Raw genomic sequence first — 17,421 nt, 5'->3', positions numbered from 1 at the left:
AGGTTTTCAATCAGGATGGATGTACCCATTCCCCTCCAATAGCATGGTGCCTAAGGCTGTCAGTACTTTCTTTCTTTGAATGTTCAGAGATAAGCAGACTTGTTGTCCCCCAGTACCACTCAATTCCCTTTGCATCTCAAGAGTCAAGAGTGCATGTACACTTGTGGCCCTAGCAGTGGCTCCAGACATGGCAGCAGATAGCTGATTCAGTGATGTGCTCCCATGCCTCCCACATCTAATACCATCTGGTAGTTTCATGTTGAGGCAGCCTCTCTCTCCTTGAACCCTGGGCCTCTGCCAGGAGTCTCCGAAGCAGCAACAGAGCTCTTAAGATGGCTTCTGAGCTGAGAACCTGGCTGGTACAGGGCCTTCTGCTCCCCGCTTAAAGTCTCTAGCTCCATGCCTCTGGGCCATGTTCAACTGTGCCCCAGAAAGCCGCCCCAGCCTTTGTTGAAACAGGAAGCTTCCTGCAGATACTTGTCATCTCTCAAAGATGAGGTCACCATCCCCACTGGCATCCTCATCCCAGAGGATGGGCAACTATAGAAAAAGAAAGTGGGAAAACAGTCTTCACTCATTCCTGGCCAGTCTCCTGGGTGCCAGTTAGATACCTTCAGCTTCCAGAAGTGGAAAGTCAACTCCAAGTGGCCTTCATAGAAGATGTGAGGGGAAACACCCATTTCCTGTGACAGACAGAAGTGTGCTTCTGCCAACCCTAGTGGTTTTCAGTCCCCAGAAGAAGACCAGGAAGAAAGATGTGGCTTGGGTCCCCTGCCATCCCAGTCTCCCACTATCCCCCTTCTCCTTTATCATCCCCCTGCAGACAAGACCCAGGGTTTAGGAGCAAGGAAGTTCCTGCTCACATCACATGTGGCTGCTCAGCAGGGGCCAGCCTGAGCCAGAGGCATGCAGCAAGGAGTGTGTGTAGTCACTGGAGATGCTCCTTCTGACCAAGGGAATTCAGGCAATTAGGAAAGAGAGCTGATAGTGCTATCCAGACCCAACTAGGGAACCCAGCACAGCCTCACAGGCAAGGATAGGTACATGCTGAACCCTGGCTATGGGGAGAGGCCCAGGAGTTCAAGACCAAGGAGAAACCGACATGGCTCTGGGAGCTTAAGGATGAATGAGAAAGTATTGCTGAATGGAGAGGGAAGAGATGGGCATCTCATACACGTGGAACCCAAGGGTCCATTCAAAAGGCAGAACTTCTAGATATCTAGAGATTTGTGAATCAATTTGTCATCATAAAACTCTCTTGACCAATGGACGTGCATGCAGATCCCTTTACAGCTTACTCAGTGGGTATGCCCCCTGGCTCCTCAGCCACCAAATCTAATCCTGGGACCTATTATACCTGGTGGTAAATTATTTATCAAAGTCATATTCTGTAGATCCAAGCCCCTAGCAGATATTTGGAATGTGGCTAATTTCCATACCTACTCTCCAGTGAAAGTGGGGATGTCCCTCTGGGTGGCACTGCAGAGCAAAAGAGTCACGTGGGCAAGGGATTCAAAAGCCTAATCTAGTGCCAGGTACTCCAAAAGCAGGGTCTGAGTCTGGGCAACAACCAGCTAGCCCATGCTCAGCAGGACAGGTCACAGGTGGGCTCTCATACTCTATGAACACCGTGCGGGGGCCTGGAAAGTACCTACCTCCCTGTGAAGTTGGTAGCAAGGATATCTCGTCAACAAATATTCACTGCAAATGTATTTATGTGACAGGCACAATTTCAGGTGCTTGTGACTGTGACAGTTACATGGGGTGACAGGTGTGATGTCTAGCACAGTGAGTGCCTGGGTCTAGGTTCCCCGACTCATAGGGGAAGGCCTCCTAGGATGGCCTGGCCTCATGCATGGGCCCAGCAAAGCTGACCTGGATTCTAGCAGAAACATCTCAGATGTGGCCATTGTGAACTCCAGTGCCAGGTACTTCAAACTCAAGGAAGGTGACCCCCAATCTGGAGGCCTCTGAAAGGAGAGCCTGCTGTGGGCAGTGATTGGGCTCTTTGTCACCTGTTAGACCATCACACCTGCAGCCCTCCCTCTGTGGCTTAAAGAACACTGAAACTAGTCATGCTGCAGTCCCCAGGATACAGCAGGCATCCTTCAAAACATGAGAGACTCTCAGAACACGATGGAGCTCAGAGTCAAGCCTGTGGGAGTGAGCTACTCAGTCTGCAAAGTCACCGAGATCCTGAGCCAAGTAGGAGGCAGGGAATGTGACACTTAGGAACATGGAACCCCAGGATACCCACTGATCCCTACTGGACCATGCACTGCTGTCCTGTAGCCACAGTGGTGCCATGCCCCACACAAAGGGCACCTGTAGGAGGCATCCCCTGATGGAAGCAAATAAATACAGTAATCACAGGACCCAGAAGGAGCAAGCATCTTGTCCTTGCATCTGAGGGATGACTTGAGAACCTCAAAATGAGATTAAAAAATGTATTCTAGGCTGTAAGATGAGACTCCCTCCCCTATCCTCCTTTCACTTGGCCCATCATATCTCATCTTCATGTGCCTGAGCTCCTGAAGATTTAAAAACACATGTGACTTTCTTCAAACTTCTCATCCAAATGCTTTCTCTGAGTTGAAACAATTTTCTGAAAGAACCCACTTCCCTCTTAAAGCTCCTATTGCCACAGCCAGCCACTGCTGATGCCACCACTGTCCCCCTTCAAGTCCAAGATTCTGCTGGGGCCAGGTGTGCATGTGGGGAGGAGGAAAGATTGTGGTAAAAGATTAGGATCTGAGGGAATAGGTTCGCTGCTGGCACGATGAATGGGCAAAGCTTTGCCAATTCATTTTTAGGATGTGTTAAATGAAACTTAGGCATACTTTCCTTGTAACTTCCACAAATGATGGCCACTGATTTCTCCAGGGAAGAATATTAGTCCCTTGCCTTCCATGATACTCTGGGCCCTGGCTCTTCAGCCTGTTTCAGGAAGCAGTTCCCAAAGGCAAAGCCCTAGGTGGCCCTCTACCACCAAGTCCTCAAATGGCCTGGGAGCACTCTGAAAGCTCATATCCAGGCACTGTCTCAGAACCTCGCTCAGGGAAGTTCATTCTGACCACTGAGCGATTGTGAGAGTTATGAAAACACAAAGCTTTCTGTCACTATGATGAAATCCCTAAGATAAGTAACTTAGAAAAGGGTTACTTGATTCACATTTTGGAAGTTCTAGTCTATAACCAATTGGCCCCATTTCTTTGGGCCTGTGGCACTTCAGTCTGTAAGTGCTCCAGCACAGCCATACCAAAAGACTTAATGAAGAAGTCAGAGGCTATTATCTAAATGTGGCATCTCCACGCATAATAGCGCCTCAGTTACATAGCAGAGGGAGACCCATGTGCTGAGCCTCTGCAGTTGGTGGCAAGATTTTCCAAAAGGACAATTAACTCTGATAAAGTTCCAAACAAGTTAAGCACAGCCTTGTCCTGTCTCCCTTTGACCTTCTGTGGATATAGAATGTGCAGGTATCCTTCATGCACATGTGCTGACTCTAAGCTGGGTATGTGGGAGCTCTGGCTGGATCTGCACCCCGTGTGGTCACATTAATATATTTTTTGTGTTTCTGTTGCACAGGTGTGACTCTAGGTCCTTTTCAGGGGGAACTATTTAATCCTTCCTGATTTCTATCCCCACTTTGTAGAGGAGGAAAGTGAGGAATGAGGAAGCATCCCCAGGGAATAGTCATAGCCATGAAGCGTTGTTAGGACAAGCTGGTAGGGTAGATGGTGGAGCTTCCAAAAGGGACACTTGGCCAAAGAGGGTAGTGATATAAGACATGCAAGAGGGTGTTCAGGAAGTATGACCCCAAGTCAAAGCTTGCTTTAATAAAATAGCATCTCCCTCCTGGTAAAATGCAGAAATCTTCAGGGTTGTAGAAGGTAGGGGTTGAGCAGGCTTTGCTTCATGGTAGGCATTAATACCATCTATTTCTATTCTTTGTGAAAAAGACAAGCTATTAGGTAACTGTTGAATTAGTGTTTCCTCCTAAATGCAAATAGCCTGTAAGCCACTGGGGCCTACCCTGGTACCTTCCCTCAGAAGTCCTGTTCAGTGAGCTCAGAGAGGGTAGGCTTGCAGCCCTTAGAGAACCCACTGGTTAGAGAGTGCTGGGGAGAGGCTGGGGTGAACAAGGAGTCATCAAAAAGCTTCATACTGCTAGGATGGAGGCTCACAGAGATCACACCATGGTTTACTATTCTCTGATTGGAAAGACTCAATACAACCAAAATATAGTATTTGGGGGTGGGGGGGGGGGGATTTACGAAGAACAGCTAGCAACCTTACAGAAACAATGTATTAACAACATTTATAAAATGAGCCAAGGAGCCAATAGAATCATTCTACATAGCAGGTCAGGAAAGCAGATTTTCATTTGTATTTGATGTGTAACTTGTAATTAAATCAAATACTAATCTGTGTTTTAATGTTCCCTAATCAAATAAATTATCACATCTTTTTTGCTTTTTTTTTTTTTTTTTTTGAGGTACTGGGGATGGAACCCAGGGCCTCAGACATGTGAGGGAAATGCTCTATCACTGAGCTACATCCCCGGTCATGATTATAATATCATTTCCAATATATTTGACAACATCCTATACTTTGTCCTATAGGGCTAGTTTATAGTAAACAGAACCAATCTCTTTTTAGTAGGAATTTGTCTTCACATGTTATGAATATTATTAAAAATTCTACTTAAATAATTTTTATAACATAACTTTGTTAATATAGTGATCTAAAAACAAAATGACTTTTATTCAGAATCACTTTTTTATCATTTTAAAATCAAATTGACCCATCTGTGTACCTATCTGGAAACAATAATGAAGGAAATATGTAATAACACCTATGAAGGGACATTATGGTAAGAATCACATGAGTTTGTGGTCAAAAAAAAAAGGCGTAAGAAACCAGAAAGTGCCTAGAAATGTGAATTACCTTCATTTTCTGTGTGGTTAGCCTCCCTTCTCTTCAGCTAATTTCTAAGTTTGCCAGTTGCCAGGAAAGGTTTGCCAGCATGGAAGGATAGAGTGCAGCTTTTCCTGCCCTGGGGAGGGGGGCGGAGGCTGTAGCCAGCTTCAGTGAGCCACTTTCCTCTGCTGCTCCTCTTAGGAACTGCAGAGCATGAGCCTCTGAGGAGCCATTAAGTTCTGCTCACAGCTCCTAGCTGCCTCCTGGCCCTTTGCAAGTTTCTTGATTTGCAAGTCAAATCAACCAAAAATAAAAAAGGCCCAATCATGTCAAAGGAGACAGCCTTGGAATGCACAGACCTGGATGCCCCATCCTAGCTCCTCTTCCTCAGCTTACAGAGGGTGCAGCTCTAGAGAGCTGACTAGTGCTCTAGAGAGCTGACTAGTACTCTAGAGAGCTGACTAAATGCACAAGAGATGCCTTATCCACCAGACATCTGCCCATTGCTTCATACCCCGGCCTAAGGATCATTGGCTGAGGAGCTCAAAACACAGGTGCGCCAGGATGCCAGCAAAAGTTTAGAAAGAACTGGCTAAGGGTCTTTAACTGGTGCCTGAAGGCTTGAAGAGATGTGAACACAGGAGTTAGCCCAGATGCCAGCCTCCTGCATGAGTCCTGTCCCCGCACCCTCCTGAGCTACACAGCAGGCCCAGACACTCAGCCTCCCAAAGTGTCCCTGCCCACAGAAGGAGTGCCATCTCAGGAATACCAGCTGCTGTCACCATCCCCCTTAATCAGCTTTACCCTGATCTCTGAGTGATGTGCAGTCTGTCTATCAGGTGGCTCCTGGACACCCACATGCCACCCATGTGTAGTGCTGGAGTAAAAGCATGCTCTCCACCAAATCCCCCTTTAGTGGAGGGAAAGGCAACAGTGTTGGCCACCTGTCCTGCTTGCTGGACAGAAGCAGCCAGAACTCACTGCCCTGAATATAGAGAATGAGTCTGGGTCTCCTGGTGTGTCACCTAGTGGTGCTTTCTGAGAATTCCTCTCATTGTCAGTGTTTCCCAGGGCTACATCTGATGCATGTACTGAGAACACTCACTGGGGGATGAGGAAATCACCACCCACATTTGGCATGAGGCAGGAGCTTAAGGATAGTCTTAGAGGTTGATTGCGCCCTTAGCCTAAAAATATCTTCAGCAGCATGGTTGTCTTAATTGTGCTTCATGCATTTTCCAGTGTCATCAGTTTAAGTGACTACAACAGGATGCCATAGACTGTGTGGCTCACTAACAACAAAAGTATATTTCTCACAGTTCTGAAGGCTGGAAGTACAAGATCAAGATGCTGGCAGATTTGATGTCTTGTGAGGGCTCACTTAGACTGCAGCCAGCCACCTTCTCACTGTGTCCTCACATTGTGGAGAGTGAGCAGTCTCTCGTGTTTCGTGTTAAAAGGACACCAGTTCCATCATGCACTCTGTGCCCTCATAACCTAATCACCTCTCAAAGGTTCCATTTCCTAACACCATCACATGGGGAATGGACCTCAACGTGAATTTGAAGGGGCTCCAATATTCAGTCTATAGCAAGTTTATTCCATAGACTGATAACTGAGCCAAGGATCTACATATAAACTTTAAGTGAATTTGTTTCTGTCACCTGTGGCCTTGATACTCTCCCCTTATTAGTTTCTCCCTTTTCTATCAATTACTGAGAGAAAATGATACCACTGGTTACTGGATACCTCCACGGGTCCTGCTTCCTCAAATGTTGAATTATAACACCAGAGAAGCACACTGAGGCAAGTGTAGAGTACAAAGTAAGAAGCTTTATTAAAGGATAGTAAAACAGACTTCTCCCTGGTGGAACAAGGGAACCCAAAAGCAGAATCCTTGGGATAAGGATGTCCTGTCCCTTTTATACATCTACAATTTCCCTTGTTCTCCTGCATTCTTCTCCCTTATCTTGTTAATTTCACCTCAACCTGCCTAGTGACTGGGGGACATAGGTAGAAGGGCCAGGGAGTGAGCAGGTGGGCTGGAAGGGCTTAGGTGGAGCACTAGGCGGCAGGAAGGGAGTGGCAGCCCTGGAGGTATTGATTTGCAGCTCCCTGTCTGCTCAGCAGTTAATTAACAACCTTTTGGGGAGGGATTCCAATCTCCCAGGGGGCAGTTTCCAGTTTCCCCCTTCTGACCCAATTTACCTACACTGACTACCTGTCTTTAAAAATCTGGCTTCAAAAAGTGGTGAAGTCTCCCACTATACTGCATTTGTCAAGTTCTCCATTCTTTTGCTAGCAAAGTAGTACCTCCCTTTTCCCCTGGTTTTGGTTTCCATGGTTTCAAGTTACCAGTGGTAGGCTAACATCTAAAATATTAAATGGGAAATTTCAGAAAACAGAGAGACCACATTTACATGAATGCTATTACAGTGCAGTTGTTCTATTGTTATTAATCTCTTACTGTGCCCAATTTATAAATCAAACTTTATCATAGGTATATTTCTATAAGGGGAAAATATAGTATCCCTGTGGTTCACTACTATTCCAGATTTCAGGCATCCACAGGGGTCTTGGAATATAGATAAGGAAGAGCTAGAGTGTTTGCTTTGTGTACTTTGAAATAATGTTGTTCAGAGCATGCGTACATATAGAGTTGTTATATCTTCTTGAGAATTGACCCCTTTATCATTATGTAATGTTCTTCTTTTCCTTTGGTAACAATCCTTGTTATGTATTTTGTTGGATATTAGTATGGCTCTTTCTAGTTGTCTTTTCATTGTGAATATCTTTTAACCTATCTATGTTTTAGATTTATAGTGGGGTTCTTATAAACAGTATATACTTGCATTTTGCTTTTTTTTAAATCCAATATGACAGTTTTATAATTTTGTATTTTTTGTTTTGTTTTGGTACCAGGGATTGAACCCAGGGGTGCTTAAACACTGAGACATATCTGCAACCCTTTTTTATTTTTTATTTTGGTCCAGGATCTCACTAAATTATTTAGGACCTCACTAAGTTACTGAGACTGGCTTTAAGTTTGTGATCCTCCGGCATCAGCCTCACAGCCCCTGGGATACAGATGTATACCACCACGCCCGGCCAATTTTATCTTTTTGTTGATAGTTTTGACAATTTCCATTTGATTGCATGAATTATATGTATGGATTAAAAGATACCATCCTGTTAACTCTTTTCTATTTGTTCCATCTGTTCTTTGTTCTTTTTATTTATTTTTTTTACTGTCATATTTTGGATGGATTGAACTTTTTAATGGTTCTGTTTATCCCCTTTATTAATCTATTATTATACCTCTAGTTTTAATTATTAGTAGTTTCCCTAGGTTCTACAAAAAACATCTTTAATTAATGATATTCTATTTGCAAGTAATATTTCCACTTCCTCTGTTGTATACTGCTTCTTTACTTTAGACAGTTGCTTAATCTCAGAGCAATTAAATGAAAGGAAAAAATTTCATGTTCATTTATTCCATTTCATTACTCTTAATTATGTAAATCCAAGTTTCCTCTGGTACCCTATTCCTACTGCCTGAAATTTTTTCTTTACTGTTTCCTCTAATGCAGGTCTACAGGTAATAAATTTACTCATTTTTATCTGAGAAAGCCTTTATGTGTCCTTTGTTTCAGAGATACCTTTGCTGGGTATAGAATTCTAGATTAGCAGTATTTTTTTTCTTTCAGGCCTTTGAGATGCTCCTCCATTATCTTCTGCCTTACCTTTTTATTACAAAGAGCTGTTGTGATTATTCTCTTTGTTTCTCTGCATTTACTGTATCTTTTTCTTTACCTGTCTTAATCATTTTCTATTTTGGTTTCCAAAAGTTTTATACATAGAAATTTTTTTTATTATGGTTATTTTTCTTGTTTGGTGTTCTCTTAGCTTCTTGGAGCTAAGGTGGGTTTAGTTGTTAATTTTGGAAAATTGTCAGCCGCTTTTTCTTTAAATATTTCTACTGTCTTATTCTCTCTGGCTTTTTCTGGGAATACAGATCTTGCACTGTTTGTTATTGTCTCACGGTTCTTGGCTGTTCTGTCCTGTTAACTACCCCTGCCCCCATTTTCTTTTGTTATTCCAGTTTGGGAAATTTTAGCTGACCGATCCTGAGATTCAGATTCTTTCTCAGTTGTGTAAAGTCAACCAATCAGCTCCTTAAAGCCATTCTTAATCTATATTAGTGTATGTGTGTGTTCATTTCTAGCAATTCCCTTTATTCTTTCTTAGAGATTCCATCTCTCTGCTAAAATCAACCATCAAATATTACAGCATCCACAATATCCATCTCTAAGTTACCAATCAGTTATTTTAAATTCCATACTTGATAGTTTCAACACCTATGTCTCCTTTGAGTCTTATACTGTCAACTGCTTTGTTTCTTGTCAATGTGGATATTTCTATTTGATTCCTTATAGTTTTATTGTTGAAAGACAGTCACTTGATAAGACAGTGAAGATTGAGATAAATCACTTTTATTCCTAAAAACAGGCACGCCTTTCCTTTTTTTTTTTAATATTTTTTTAGTTGTTGATGGACCTTTATTTTATTTATTTGTATATGGTGCTGAGAATCGAACCCAGGGCATCATGCATGCTAGGCAAGCGCGCTACCACTGAGCCACAACCCCAGCCCCTGTGCCTTTCCTTTTTTTGGATCAGTCTAATTAGGACACTAAGGGAGGTCACCCCTTACTGGGGAACAGGTACAGTGCCTAAGACAGAAGTGCTTGATCAGAACAGAACATTATTCTCAATGCAGCTAGATTTTGTGACCCTGTAATTTAAGCTTTCACTGCTTAGTAGAGATAGGAACCAAAGCTCTCTAAAGGACACTTTCATAGAATTTACACCAGTCTTTTCTGTGAGCACCAAGTTAGGTCCTGTACATATATATTTCCTTCATACCTTCACCCTCCCAGGGTGTATATTATTTCTCTGGACTATACTCTCCTTTTACCATTTTAGCCATTTTCACTGAATTATTATTACTAGGATCTAGCTGAGTCAGCCTCTCTTAAGCTCATGTTCATCTCTCCTTGAAATCTCTGTCTTTCTTTACATTTTTGGTTCATTGGATCTCCCATGACTTCAGCTCTCCAGGGCTTTAAAGACAAACTGTGAATCTTCAGTTTGTCTGACTTAGCATTGTAATGGTGAGCGGCTTTTTATGCCTCAAACAGAAATATACATTCTTTTTTGAAAAATAAGTATTCCAAATATGTCCATGCTAGTTTGAGATGGTGCCTATGTGTTTCCAAGCTAAAAGACAGAATAGAATCCCCCAAAACTGGGATGGTATGTAGCTCAGTTGTAGAACACTTGCCTATTGTGTGTGAAGCCCTTGGTTCCATCCCCAGGTCTGGGGGGGGAAAGTTATTTTTAAAACAAAACTTTGCAGGCTTATTTTGGAAAGCATTTGCTATTCTCAACATCTGCCACTAGGGGGCAACTGGCCACATGACTACACCTCTTATTAGGTTAGGCCAGGTTTCCAAAAGGGAAATTTCATTGTGCACTGTGAAAGGCAGATGCACGCAAAGCAACTGATGTTCAGAAAGAGAGCCTGTTTTCTGAGTTCTCAGGACATTGAGACCCCAGTCCTTCCAACGGCCACAGCTTACCTTCTGTAGAGATCAGATAGCTTCCTTTATTATCTGGTTGTTTTCAATTGTGAGCACGCATATTCCCAGCGCCTCACTCAGTACCTAACCTTTGCTCCATCAAGACCTGAGAGGCTGCCTGAACCTTCGAAGTGGGCAGGAAGTAGCACCTTCAGGTATATCTGTCTGTCTGCTCAGTAGTGGGCAGGCCAGGGAGTTGGTTCCAGCCCAACTTTAAGGATAGGAATTCCCCCATAATAGGGAGGTAAGAGCCACAGGGGTATGGAGCTGTCCTAGTTTAAATGGTTTATCTGGGAGAGTGGTGAGAAAGCCAAAATCATAGTGGTATAACATAATGGAAGTAGGGGTCTCGTGCAAAGAAAGTCTAAACTGTGCTCTGATTGGCAGGCAGTTCTTCCCTAAGTGAGGAGTCGAGAGTCCATGGCTGCCATCATGTAGTACCACCATCTCCTGCAGGAAGCATGGATAAAGAAGGGAAGAGGAGGAGAGAGCCCCCCCCCCACCGCCCGACACACACATACACTCTCCTAGTCACATCCCCCAGCACTTCCCATGTTGCTTTTCTCATAGCCCATGGGTACAGCAAGGCACCTGTTTCCTCCCAAATGCTGGGGGCCTGGGGACTGAGGAATGTAGTTGTGGCTGGATGGGTATTTCCAATGGCAACTCTACCCTCAGGAAAGGGGAGAACAGCCAGACCTGAAATGCCCAAGTTGTAACCATAGGAACTGCTTTGAACACATCATTGTCTGAAACAATATTTTCCCAAATTGTCTGATTTCACGAACAGGGGATGTTTATTTAAAATGTAGTTCTTGAATACCCTCCCCAAACTGGCCATCTATGCCTGAGGCCTGGAACTCCAGGAAGCCATGCTGCTCTAGCCATTCTAAAAACAGTATTGATAGACAGAGCCTCTGCCACCCACCCCCAGCCCTATGGGTGGGAAAACCAGGCCAAGCCCTCTCTGTTTGTGTGATGACTCATGGAACCATGGGACAGGCTTCTGGACATCACCCAAAGGAGGCCTGTTTCTGAGCCAGCCCTTTAGTCCTCCCTGGGTGTCTCCACCCAGAAGCTCAGCCCTGCAGCAGAGGCAGGCTGAGCCACCCCGATCTCCCAAACCAGACATTTCACTGCCAAATTAAATGAAAACCCCTGAGCGGGTTCTTGGTCAGCAAACTGGGGTGGGGATGAGGAAGGAGGGAAGAGAATATTTGTGCTCACATTTTCTCTTTAGCAACACTAGAGGACAGCATTGAGTCAAATTTCCAATTTCTAAACAGAAAAGCTACTATTCATAGTTCAGTCTTAGATTTTATGTATTTATTTGCCTTTTTGCTCTTGCCATGGCACCCTTAGCATGAATCATGGACTCTGGCAAAAGAACAAAGCAGATGGCCAGAGGCCCTGGGCTAAATTTCTCTGCTATGACTCCCAGGAATGGGGCTTACAGGAAAACTAAGTGAAGCCTCCACAGGAGGATGCTGTCACTCAGTTGGAATACAGAATTGGGAAAGCTGTCTCCCCACTCCTTCCTGCTTCTCATCTATGACAATACTCTTGTGTAATTGGTTGTATCATTAGGATTTCACTGGATAGAACAGCAGCTCAGGATCTCTTAGCAAATTCCAAATATAATTATAGACATCACCTCTCTCCTAGCCCTCCCGATTTTCCACATTTGGAGCTCTTTATTCAAGATGGTGTGTGAAGAATCAACCCCTCTGAGAAATGACAAACCAGTTACTCCTTACTGCAGTCCCCCTATACATGTGACTTCCTCAAAGTTTCCCTCACTATGCCCCGCAAAGGCTTCACCATCACTGCCTTCTGCCTGTTGGTTAGGCTTTTTTCCCAGACTCATCACCACCTGACATTTTGAAGTGAGGTGTTCGTTAACCTGCTTATCTGTGTCCTGCATGGGTGAGTTCCCTATGAGCAGGTCCCAGTGGATCCCTGAGACTCAGGTACTGATACAGTCCTATTGCATGAAATCGCAAATGAGCAGAGGTCAGCAGTGTCCACTCTCTTCTAATTCGCACTCTCCATCTCTAGTATGAGATGGAGGTGAGGAGCAGGCCATCTGCAAAGTGTCCTTACACAGTATACCTCACCTTCCTCAGAAATAACAAGCAAAAATCAATTTTTTTCCCACCCTGATGCTTAATGGAGGACATGCCATTTGACAAGCCCAAGGAGACCCAGAGTTCAGTGTTTTTTTAAAAATATATTTATTTTTTGGTTGTAGTTGGATACAATGCCATTTATTTATTTATTTATTTATTTGTGGTGCTGAGGATTGAACCCAGGGCCTTGTCCGTGCTAGGCAAGCACTCTACTGCTGAGCCACAACCCCAGCCCCAACACTATCAGTTTTGAAACCTATAGTCTTAACTATCCTACTGGCATGATGGTCTGTGTGTATCTCCATTGGGTTCACTTACAACAAGGACACCTGGCACTGGAATTCCCTTTTTGCCCTCCCTGGATATTGCTGGAGGCTTCCAGTCTTCTGGTCCACCAGTGGGCTGCCTGGCACCCGGTCTCTCTCTTCTGTTCCAGCTGTGATCCCCCTGACAGATTCTGAGCACAAGCTCCTACCCCTGCACTTCGCGGTGGACCCAGGGAAGGACTGGGAGTGGGGGAAAGACGACAATGATAACGCCCGGCTAGCCCAGTAAGACTGTCCCCTGACCTGACTCCCCTAGCACCCCAAAGGGAGGGCTGTCACTAAGGAGGTTTTCCCAGGGCAGGGTTGGACTGCCCCTGTGCCTCCTAGCTTGGGGGCAGAAGGGTGGGGTGCAAGACTGGACCAGCTGTGTTCACTCAGTGTTCTTGTCTTGTCAGCCTCATCCTGTCGCTAGAAGCCAAGCTGAACCTTCTCCACAGCTATATGAATGTGACATGGATCCGGATCCCTTCAGAGACCCGGGTGAGCCTCATGTACTCCTGGTAAAGAGGCGGTGGCCGCTTTGTGCCATCCTGGCCAATGGGCATCCTTCCAAATGCTACCAAAAGCTCATCCATGTGCCATCCAGCTGCCCACACCAAGCCCCACCGGCCCTGCCCCCAGCTCCCTCTGTCCCAGCTGTACTCCGCCAAAGGCACCCTGGCTCTGGCTCCAGACAACTCCTGTTGGATCAGGGGTATAGGTATATGTGTGTAGGTGGGTGTATGTGTGCATGCAAACATGCGTTCCGATTAGGGGATTTTTGTCCCCTTATTTTCTATGGGAGAGGTATAAACATGCCTCAGAAAACAAACTCTAGGCAAGTCACAACACAAAACTATCTCTGTTGAGATCAGAACACAATGTGCTGCAGGGGAGTGGAATTAATTATAAACTGTGTGTGGGTCCTTGGAAGAGCCAGGGAACCGAGGGTGCGCGTCCTCAGTGGCCCCTCCTCTTCCTTCTCTCTGGAGGCAGCACATCACCCTCAAAGCTGCCAGCCCTGGGGTTTGCCGCCCCTGCTTGCAGATGCTGAGATTCATGTTAAGTATCTGACTAATTTCTTTTTTTTTTTTTTTTAATCTTAGTAGGGAACTCCCAGGGGAAGGGATTAAAAAAAAATACCTTGCAAATCATTGGTCCTCTCTAGACATCAGATTACTTAGGCATCAAGTGGGGCTTATCAGTAATGTTAAAGGAGTGGGATGAGGAAAGCAAGTAGACTGGAAGAGCCAGTTCTTGGGGTGCTAGCACTGCTCAGTGCTCTCACAGTTCCTTACTTCATAGGGATCCCCAGGCAGCTACTGATATTCCATTTTATTAATGGCACAAGTGACAGTCAGTTGGTAGCAGTCTGAGTCCTGCCTCTGAACTGCCTGGAGGATGCCAGTGTTGCTGCAGATATTCTTCAGCACTCACGTTCTGGTATGATGGCAGCAATCCTAGATCCAGAATCAGGACTCTGTCCAGGCATATCTCTGCCCTGCAATGAGAAGGGCCCTTGGCTAGGATTTGGTGGCCATCATATCAAACGCAGAGTTCTCAGTAGAAAATTCTAATAATGGCCCTGCCAGCCCCAGGACATGACAGCCTAAATTCCTTCTTGTACTTCCCACAAGCAGTCCTGGGACAAAGCATCTCTCCCTTTCCTGGTTCTAGGCCCTGAACTTCCACACTTTAGTGTCTATGGAAAACTGGCTTGAGACATGGGAAGTGGTGAAGCCAGTTCTTCCAGCCCTTGCTTTTGGGAGACCTGACCAAAGGACAGTGACCCCTCTCTTCAACCTACTTAGGGGGAAAGAAAAAAAACTAAATGGGGAGCAATGAGCCTTCTCTTGGGCTCCTTTGGAGGCCAGGAAGCCCATCGAGGTATATGCCAGTTCTGCCACACCCAGCTGCTGGCATGAGGGGCCTTGCCATTCCAGTGACATTGGGTCAGAATTCTCTCTCCTCACCTGGGGAGGTCCCTCTGCAAAGCAGCAGTGGGAGCTACCTCTCCTCCACCATCCTCTCAGCTCCTTCTCAGGTTCCTCACCTGCCCCAGAGATTGGTCTTAACCATGTTTCCACAGTGGGTGTCATCCAAGGTGTTCACAAAGATGCTCCTTCCCTAGTGTTCCCCCACCCAACTTCACACCCCCATAGAAGACCTTTTCTGGGAACTGGGAACATCTTTTCTGCTGAGCCCAGACCTATTTCAGAATACTTCTCAAATTAGCATTCCACATTTCCAAACTGGGAAAGGAACCCCCAAAGTGATTTGTCATCACCAAATTAAGGGAGTGTTTTTTCCAAGATGCAAAGACAGGTTCTTAGAGCAAGATAGTCTGGCCAGGGATAGAAAGCCAAAGTCTGGGCTTGTTAACCCTAACTATGACTCTAAAGCTCTAAGCCAGGTAGGTTATATGTACCCTGCCTGCATTCCCCCACTCCCACCTGACTCAGGATTCTAAACTATTAGGTCTCTGAATTCAGAAAGAAAATGAGGGCAGTCCAGCCTCACTGGCCAGATGGCATCCTCAGATAAAAGACCCCTACCACAGCTTTCTGAAAACACCTATCTTTTCATTATTGCAGAAAACCAAGGCCCACTCCTCTGGGCTTCTTTCCCTTAAGCACATCCCATCCCACTTTTGTAGCACTGGAGGGGTAGTCTGGACTGGACCTAAGTGCCAGATCCCCAGCTTCAGCAACCCATGAGCAACACATGGGCAGGGTCTGTCTTCATGGACTGCAGTGAGGACAGCTCTTCTCCAACCACCTTCCTTCCCCACTTTTCTTCTCTGCCCGTAGGCTCCCCTGGCGCAGCCAGAGTCCCCAACCGCATCAGCTGGGGAGGACGTGCAGTCCCTGGCCGATTCCCTTGACTCAGATCGTGACTCCGTGTGCAGCAATTCCAACAGCAATAATGGCAAGAATGGCAAAGACAAAGACAAGGAGAAACAGCGCAAAGAGAAGGACAAGACCCGAGCGGACTCGGTGGCCAACAAGTTAGGCAGCTTCAGCAAAACCCTGGGCATCAAGCTAAAGAAAAACATGGGTGGCCTGGGAGGCCTGGTACACGGTAAGATGGGCCGTGCCAACTCCTCAAATGGCAAGAACGGAGACACAGCAGAGCGCACCAAGGAGAAGAAGACCAAGTCTCGCAAGGGCAGCAAAGAGGAATCCGGTGCATCAGCAAGCACATCGCCGTCAGAGAAGACCACGCCATCGCCCACGGACAAAGCGGCAGGCTCATCCCCGGCTGAGAAGGGAGGCGGGACAAGGGGTGACGCCTGGAAGTATAGCACTGACGTGAAGCTGAGCCTCAACATTCTGCGCGCTGCCATGCAAGGCGAGCGCAAGTTTATCTTTGCCGGTCTGCTGCTCACCAGCCACCGGCACCAGTTCCACGAGGAAATGATTGGCTACTACTTGACCAGCGCGCAGGAGCGTTTCAGTGCGGAGCAGGAGCAGCGGCGCCGCGACGCCGCGGCCAATGCAGCCGCCGCCGCCGCTGCCACCTCCACAACCAAACGGCCGCAGCGCAGGCCAGAGGCCGAGGGCACTCCGGGAACTGAGCGTGCCTCTCCGGGCCCGCCGGCCGGGCAGCCCACGCAGCTGGTGCTTAAGCTCAAAGAGCGCCCGAGTCCAGGGTCCGCAGGGGGCTCGCGGGCGGCAAGGGTGGCAGCGGGCGGCACCGCCTCTCCTAGCAGCGGCGGCACCCGGCGTGCAGGCGCCAGCGGACAGACCCCTGGCCGAAGCCCGCCGGCGCCAGCGCGCCAGAGCGTCATCCACGTGCAGGCGGCGGGCGCCCGGGACGAGGCCTGCGCACCGACAGTGGGCGCATTGAGGCCATGCGCCACGTACCCGCAGCAGAACCGCTCGCTGTCTTCGCAGAGCTACAGCCCGGCGCGGGCCGCTGCCCTGCGTACGGTCAATACGGTTGAGTCGCTGGCGCGCGCTGTGCCCAACACCCTCCCCGGCGTCACAGGAGCCACAGCAGCAGCCGAGCACAAATCGCAGACCTATACAAATGGCTTTGGCGCTACCCGCGACGGCCTGGAGTTCGCAGACGCCGACCCGCCAGCCGCACGCTCGAGCTCGAACGGTGAGTGCGGTCGCAGCGGTCCTGGGCCGGCGCAGCGGCGTTGCCAGCGCGAGAACTGTGCGTTCTATGGGCGCGCGGAGACGGAGCACTACTGCTCGTACTGCTACCGCGAGGAGCTGCGGCGGCGGCGCGAGGCACGCGGGCCACGGCCCTGAGCGCGTGGTGTGCGGGCGGCGAGGTTTCCCCCAAAAGGATTTCTTTTCCATTCTGTCGGTGTCTTTTTTACATGCTCTGGTCAACCGAAAGGCCGGCGCCTCCTCTGTCAGTGCCGTGTACGTGTTTGGTCAAACGTTCCTAATGGTGCCTGAACCTACAC

The 17,421-nt window shown here is 47.0% G+C and overlaps 1 protein-coding gene across 1 annotated transcript in view; it reads left to right on the top strand.

Annotated features, from left to right (window-relative positions):
* Positions 1 to 17,260, top strand: part of Otud7a (OTU deubiquitinase 7A) — a 136,531-nt gene extending 119,271 nt beyond the window's left edge. Inside the window, exons 10-12 of the mRNA XM_027955887.2 lie at positions 13,130 to 13,244; positions 13,415 to 13,499; positions 15,809 to 17,260. Coding sequence (XP_027811688.2) covers positions 13,130 to 13,244; positions 13,415 to 13,499; positions 15,809 to 17,260 — 1,652 coding nt within the window. The remainder of the gene's footprint in view (positions 1 to 13,129; positions 13,245 to 13,414; positions 13,500 to 15,808) is intronic.
* Positions 17,261 to 17,421: the final 161 nt, after the last annotated feature.

Source organism: Marmota flaviventris, chromosome 2, assembly GCF_047511675.1.
Source record: "Marmota flaviventris isolate mMarFla1 chromosome 2, mMarFla1.hap1, whole genome shotgun sequence".
Classification (NCBI taxonomy): Eukaryota; Metazoa; Chordata; class Mammalia; order Rodentia; family Sciuridae; genus Marmota; species Marmota flaviventris.
The sequence above is the reverse complement of the archived record's forward strand: the minus strand, read 5'-3'. Positions and strand labels throughout refer to the sequence as shown.